The following is an 8,252-nucleotide window of genomic DNA, read 5'->3' on the forward strand; positions in this document are numbered from 1 at the left end:
CTGCAGAGCAGGTTGGTCGCTAAATCATTCCAACCTAAACAACCAAATGTCGTNTTTTGCATATATTTTAAAAATTTACAGAAAATTACATTTTCATTTGATGTAATTTTTTAAATCTAATTATATAAGTAACATATTTGTAAAATTTAATCTTAATTCTAATAAAAACATTCTTCATTGTTAGGACTTTGCTACTCTTCTTACTCTTAAATATGCATTTAATTAATTTTTAATGAAAAGAAAACTAAATTGTGGGCATAACATTGTTTTCGGCAACTTTTTAACTGTCACAATTTTATATTTGTGAAAATTTTTCGACTCAAACAAGCGAACGAGGTCAGGCTTGACAGTTTTTGGATTTCTGGATGAAATTTAACCGGCTGATAATCATGTAGTTAAAAATTATCCTAATTAAAAATTTTTGACGTGTAAAAAGTTATAAAATGTTTTTATCTTATGTTTGTGATTTTTCTGCATGCTTATTACATACATTTTTTCCTATCATTTTAAAGTTTTAGTTGTTTAGAATTTAGTCGTTGGACGTTTGAGAAAGATTACTTACTTCTTTGTAAAATAAGAAATCTTTTAAATGTAAAATGTCTTGAAATATTTTCCATTTTGAACCTTTTTCTTTCAAATGTATTTCAAATCGATGTTCATTCGATTAGATTAGGCAGATGTTCGGTGCATCATTCAATTCGAACTTCGCCGAACATTCACGCGGTACCTTACTCGACATTGGATTAATTTGAATGAAGATCGGCCGTAAAGATACGATAATTTTGAAATTTTTCACCATAACATCCCCAATCCAATCGATATTAATTAAATTTACATAATTAAAAATAAAAAAAAGTATAACTATTCAATGTAACAATCATCATCTTTTTATCATAATTTCATGACAACATTAAACACAAACGTAACTTTTGTCATCTTCTAGGATAATAAATCACACTTATTATCTAAAAGGTTAAAGGTCAACTTTCAACAAAATGAATCACAAAGTCAGAAGGATGAGAAACAATTCCCAGGATGGGGCCTTCAACTATTGAGACATATGATGCCAGCTGTTCATACAACTTCAACCACTTTTTCTCCTCTTGTCTTATTTGTCTTTTATAAATTTGAAATGTTTCCCTGGCCAATCCACAGTTCTTTCTGTCAGTCCTGTTGTCAGAGTGGATGCCAAGAACCTCGTCGTACATGACAATGTCACCATTCGTCTTATTTTTCTCAACCATGCTACAAGCCTGTCTGAAGGGAACTAATCCTTCTAAATTGAAAATATATTGTATCTGGTGTTAAATAAATGGGAAAAACCTGTGTTAGTGGTATGTGTTTGTGTTTTGTGTGTGTGTTGTATGTAAGAGAGAGAGGGAGAGAGAGAGAGAGAGAGAGAGAGAGAGAGATATGTTTGCGGTTTGCGTGTGCATATGTGCGACGTTCATATGTGTAGATTAGATTATGGATATTTTGAAATAACATCATAAACAAACATGCCAAATTAAGAATACACACAAACTGAGCAAATGGTCTTACACTTAAACATTAAATAATCATTACCAACCAGTAACCACTCAATGATGACTAACAACTCCGACACGTAGTTGCACAAATAAGACAATTACCACTAATTTTAAATACAGCTGAACCACTGTAAACCATGCCCTGTTGTGTTATGTTTATGTTATGCTATACATGAACTGTATAATGATAACAAATTCGCCATTGATTTGGATTAGAAGTTCTGAGATGCAGATCATTTAACAACTCGTCAGCATGTATTCCAAAATCGAATTTTTAACAATTTATGCTGGAACGGAATCTGTAGCAAAGAGAAGCCCAAGCCACGCTTACCTCGGAACGAGTCCGTGATTCACATTTACTAACAAGTCTACATAAAATTTTCGTCCGCCTCATTGATGTCTCAAACTCAAGCAAATTAGTAGCAGAAATTCGTAGAATGTTACTAGTTTTTAATATTAAATAGAATGAATAAAACATCAAATGAAACTCACAGCGAAGACAGGGGCCAGGTCTATCGTGACAGCTACCAACTTCATGGTCCATCCAGTTAAAACACAACCGATATTTTTAACTTTATATCGAAACGTTGTAAAGCTCGAAGGCAAGATACGTTAGCAAGCAAACGTACGTATGTGTGCAAAATTGATGCGACCCATCTGTGCGTTAATGCATATTAGTTAAAATTCTAACCACCGTGAATTATTGGGCTAAGGAAAAAAAATGCAAAACGAACTCTTCATATTTCATAGCAAAGAAAAATAATGATGAAACTTTATCTACTAAGGTAACGACAGTGGAAACTTAGTTAGCCGTGCTCTGTTATCCCGCGTGTCCCATCGTATTCTCCAAATGTAAGCCAATAGCATTTCTGCAAGGAAATTTTGATCAACTTGGGTTTGAATGATTGAAAAAAGTAATTAATATAAAATAATTAAGCAAGGGCTATCAGCTCAGCGTTCAGGTCAAGTGCTATATTTCAATTTCTATGTGAAGTTCACAATGATCGAATCAACTTTTTCAAATAACGCAGCGCAGCTTCGGTTCCAGTTACATCCATGAAAAAGAAAGGTTGGAGTACCATGCTTCGTTGGTACGCTTGCTACCAAACAGCTGAAAATGTTGGAGGCAGTCAAATCTTTATTCGGCACACAAGATATTGTCACACACAGCTATCTTATCAATCAATCAATCAATCAATGGTTGTCATGGTAACCTGCCAACCAATTCAGTAAGCTGGTGATCACGTGATGCTCTCCTACGTCATAAAAAAAGCACACATTACTTCATCCCTTGATCGGAAAAGTTTCAGAGAAACTTGAAATTCGATATTTAACATCCATGCTGACGTTCAACGGTCTCTAATGAGAGAATAGATTACATGCCAGCTGACTGACTTGCGTCATATAATACTCACTCCATCAAAATTAATCAACTTTTCAATCACTCAACTGAGTTTATAATTTTAATCAATCAATCAATTAACTAATTAATCAACACAATGTAAATAAATTAAAATCAATCCATTATAAACAGTATAAACAGTACTAAATGCTAAAAAAGACATGAGATAACTCGAATTTATTTTACATTGAAAGACATCCGTCAAATTTTTTTGCGATGAAAAATTACTTCAAGTCGAAGGACTTACACAAATCCCCAATGCCATTGCAGAAAAAAAAATAAAAAGTTAACCTAAACGTTAAACAATGACATCATAGAAATAATAACAATAGTAATAACAATAATAATATTAACAACAGTGATAATACTAATATTATTATTAAAGTTATCATTATTAGATAATTGAAGAACGAAAACAACAACGACGAAAAAAATAAACGAATTATCAAAATGCTTAATATTCCACAAGGAAAAAATATATATTATATAGATGACTCATGATGATTGGAGAAGATCGAGTGATATCATTACATTTCATTGGCTGCATCACCGGCACTAATGATGTAAGGAGGACTCTGATTGGTCAGCTCACGACCAATAAGACGGGTGGGTGGATAGTTTATCCCTGGCCAGCTGACCGTGTTTCCTGGCTAGCTTCATGATGTCTTCCGTCAGGTCGGTCAACGTGCTGAAACGAACGCACTCGAAATCGAAGACCTCAGTCATGAAACTGGTTACTTCGTCCTGAGGTGATAATTTCATTTTTTTTAATTTTTGTTTTTATTGTAATTAATAAAAATTATTATCATTAAAAAATTATTTTTCATTTATAGTTCGTTTTTGACTTTTTGAAATTAACGACAGAATGAACAACACACGCAACGTACAACAACTCTCACAACACAAACAACAACAAACACACAAAAACAACAAGCCAGCCAGCCAGCCAACTCACCAACCAACCAATCAACCAACCTTAAAAAACTTGCAGACACTCTTAAGAGGGCCGTCAGGGCCTAGAAACCCCCAGGCAAAGACGGGACTTGTGATCTCGCTGATGCTGTAGAAGTGGGATATGAAGCCATCCTGGTTCTTTTATGTCAAGGCGGTTATTGGTTAGAATTATCATTTGGATCATTAATAATTGTTAAAAATAAAAGTAAAATCTGGAGAATTAGATGAAAAAAAATTGAAAATTAGTGTACTACTACATACGGTCAGCATGGTTCTCTTTGCTTTGAGGACAGACCAGACGAAAGTTAAGATTGCCTGTGAGGGTTTTAATTAGTGAATAAAATATAAAATGGTCAGTCAACCAAAAAGTCAAAACGTCAGAAAAAAACAACAACAAATTAATAAACTAACAAGAGTATCAACAAGTCAAACAACTGTTTCATGGGAAGCTACAAATCAATGAACCAATCAGCTAAAGAATCACACAACCAATTAGAAAATCAATCAATCAATCAACTTGCCAGCCTGCCAATCAAATGAACCAACCAAACAACCAGTCAATCAATCAACCAACCAGCCAACCAGCAATCAATCAACCAATTATAGAAAACTTACAGTCTCCTTGAATCCATTAGTTATCCACCTGTTCCCGCAGATGTTGACGATGGTCGAAGGAACTTGATCAAGGTCGTCGAAACCGTCAAAGAGTAGAAAGTCGATCACTATGTCAAAGAAATTCATCACTTTCACCTTCAATGGAGGTGGAAACGTTTCAAAAAAATTATTCGTAATATTTTTATTAGTTTATTTTATTTTAATGGTTTATAATAATTTATAAACATTAATAACCATTACACCTTCCAATGTGTAAACAAGTCAAACATAAACATGCAACATTAATGATATGCAAATTTATTCATCGGAAGGCATCACGAGCACCTATAGGCATAAAAAAGATTATTATTATACCAAATGAAACCAATTGTAAACAAATGTGACCTACATTTCTCCCTTTCAATTCGACCTCGATGTTGACCCAGTTTTCAGAGGTCTTCAAGTAGTCCATGAAGTTGTCGTACAACTTGTAAAAATCGGAAGGGTCCTGGTGGGATTAATTTGTTCAATCAATCATTCACTTCTGCATTCATGCATTTCTTCATTCATTCATTCATTCACTCCTTCATCAATTTACTCACTCGCTCATTTCATCATTCATTAAATAATTAATCTCAGATTACTCAATAAATTTGCTACATAAAGAATTCCCGCTAATACTTCGCTAACGAATCAACATAATCTATTAATATATTCATGTAGAATTTAAGAATCGACCAATACCTTATCGGCATGCTTCAGTAAAGTACCAATCAGCTCTCTGCCTATGTCCTCGAACCATTTCCTGTTCTCTTCTACCTCGAAGATCTCCTAAGAAAAATGATAATGATGATAATGATGGTATTTTGATAGCAATAATGCTAATGATTAACGGATGATTAAAAAATGATGAAGAAAATGATAGCAATAACAACTTTTAAACAGAAAATGAGAAATATGATAAAACAACCACACAACGACCACACAACAACAACAAACACACAACAACCCCAGAATGACCCCATAAGAACCATACAACGTCCACACAACGACCAAAAAATGACTCGACTCACATTGAATGCCTGCCTGATGCAATGCAACTTTGCGAGAAATTCTGTATCCGAGGTACATCCCATCTGTTTCGTTCTTGGTAAAGAAATATAAATAAATGAATAAATTAACAAATGAATTAATTATATACACACATTCTCATACATAGCATACTGCAGAATACCCCATAAGGTACATTGCCATTTTGAATTTGTTGCATACATAATACATATGCACATAATGCATACATACATACGTACACACATACATACATACATTCACTTGGTAGTACATACCTTCATACATACATACACACACACAAGCACACACACACACATTCAAACACATACACACGCACCTAAACACATATACAAAATACCACGAAATACCTACCTGAGTATTCTATGTGGCACGTTGCCATCTTGGAGCTGCTGAAGTGCTTCTTCGTAGAGCAACAAGTGCTGGAACTGTTCAATGTGTTCCTCCAGATCTGAGAGATCCACTGTCTGTTTGGAGGTATTAGAGTGAATAATGTAAGGAATAATTGGCATTTGTTTCGCATTTTTATTTGATTCGTACCGTGTACTTGTATTAATTGTTAATATTATAGTGAAAATGAATTATTTCATTTAATTTTATAACCGTAAATGAATTATCAAGTGACAAAAACAACTATAACTTATAATAATAATAATAATAACAACAATACAATGATGACGAGACAGAGTACCTTTAACCTTTATAATAATAATAATAATAACAACAACAACAACAATACAATTATGACAAGACATAAGGTATTCAAGTTGCAAACATTAAAATGGACCGAAAACTCAAATTTTAAAAAAACAGCAAAAAATCGCTATGATTTTGAAGAAATAAAAGAAAAAACATACCGTAATAATCATATTCTCAGAGTACTTCTAGAACTTCTTTTAATTTGTTTTATAAAAATAATCCACTGTAATCAATGATTAAACTTTAGAAAATCTCATAAAGCCACGTTTTGAGACTATATCCACTTGCACATATATATACATAGGACAGGCCAATAATGATTGTAAAGACAATCATAAGATTTCTCACCATAGACATTGTAAAATCCTTTACCATCCCAAAACATAAATTTTATTGATCTTTGCTAATTTTACAAGAGCCTAATTTTTTTTATTGAAATGTTTTTTATGAATTGTAAAATACATCTGGTATTGTAAATGAAGATATTCAAAAATTAAAATTAAAAAAAATTATTAGTTATTCTAAACATTACAGTTTGAAGCATGGATATAGGAGCCAAGCCCATAGACAAGACACACACACAAACACACACACAAAAAAAACATACACACACAAACAAACAAACACAAACATACACACACGTTCCATAAACGTTTACATAAAAAGAAACAATCAAATAAGCATTATTTTTCTGAATTAAACAAAAACCTTACAGAAGTTACTACATAGAATAATTAGTTTACTGCCTGTCATGAAATATGACCGCTCCATTACTCCAACTTTATCATCATACAACTTTATTAATAAATTCCTTTCGTAGCCTGCAAATGCAAAAATTGGAAATGCAAAAGACGTGATTACCATGCTATGGAAAAAGAAAAAGGGTCTTCCACGTATTTCAGATCAAGTGCTAAATGAGCAAAGCCTGACAAGAGGCTGAAGACTAACGTTGAATGTGTAAAGAGAGGAGAATATGACACCTTGAAAGGAGATAATTGATATCACTCAAGTCAATACCCCGTGGTTGACCATCAATGGCAACAAATTTTTTTTTATCTACAAGCAGGACAACAAAAGGCGGGCAAAGTTGGAAAAGTTGATACAGCCGATGTGCCAAATGTGCAATAAAAGTGATGCATTAATACATTAAAAAAAACATTATATAATATTTCGGTACCCAACAAGCAAACACACCTCTACAGCAGAATAAAACGACTCGATCTCGCTACTACTATCATCACTGATGTACTTCTTCCTTCTTTCCTCGTACTCTCGATCCATCTCGGAGAGGGCAGCGTTCATGGCCACACCGGCACACAAGCTGCTCAGCATCTCATTGCTGCAGCAGCTGCGCATCCTGTCTGCTAGCTCTATCAGCTGCATCAGCTGCTGCCTCAGTCTGCTGACTGTCTCTGCTTCACTGCTGCCCCCTAACTAGAAAAATTAATAAGTTCAATTTAATATTTCTAATTAATTTAACGATTTTTTTAATTTTAAAAATTTGAGTTTTTAAATGTAATTTTCAATTATATTAATTGAGTAACAATCTAGTGATGATCTAACCTTTTGGAAATAATGTTAAACATTGATGAAACATTCAAACGTATAATCTCAAAAATGAAATCTCAAAACTACTCATGAAGACAGTGAATTTTTAAAAGTCCATGCAACTTCTATCGACTCAACTCACAGATCAGATAAACAAAAGCTTAAACTCAAATAATGAGCACACACCTACCTTCATAATATCATCGCCGATATCAGATTTGAAATCATCGTCGTCGTCAGCGCCATCTTTATAGTCCTCCTCATCCTCATCCTTCCTCTGATTCAGTTGTTGGAGTGCAAGCTCCCACTGGCGCCTGGCCTTCAGGATCAGATCAACTCCTAGGAGAGAAAATAAAATTAGATGGAAAATTCAACCATCCGTGGAAAGCTACAAAAGTTTGAAATTCAACAGCCAGCTGATGAACAAATGAAAGAGA

General features: G+C 33.6%; 1 protein-coding gene across 1 annotated transcript; it reads right to left on the bottom strand.

The window, feature by feature from the left end:
- Window positions 1-3,519: 3,519 nt before the first annotated feature.
- HELRODRAFT_91604 (hypothetical protein) lies at window positions 3,520-6,080 on the bottom strand (the record flags this gene model as incomplete). Its single annotated transcript, XM_009012387.1, has 8 exons — window positions 3,520-3,675; window positions 3,907-4,023; window positions 4,147-4,200; window positions 4,501-4,635; window positions 4,889-4,987; window positions 5,224-5,310; window positions 5,553-5,625; window positions 5,923-6,080. 8 exons carry the CDS (start codon window positions 6,078-6,080, stop codon window positions 3,520-3,522), a joined length of 879 nt encoding a protein of 292 aa, XP_009010635.1.
- Between the last annotated feature and the right edge of the window lie 2,172 nt (window positions 6,081-8,252).

Source organism: Helobdella robusta, assembly GCF_000326865.2.
Source record: "Helobdella robusta unplaced genomic scaffold HELROscaffold_105, whole genome shotgun sequence".
NCBI classification, from domain to species: Eukaryota; Metazoa; Annelida; class Clitellata; order Rhynchobdellida; family Glossiphoniidae; genus Helobdella; species Helobdella robusta.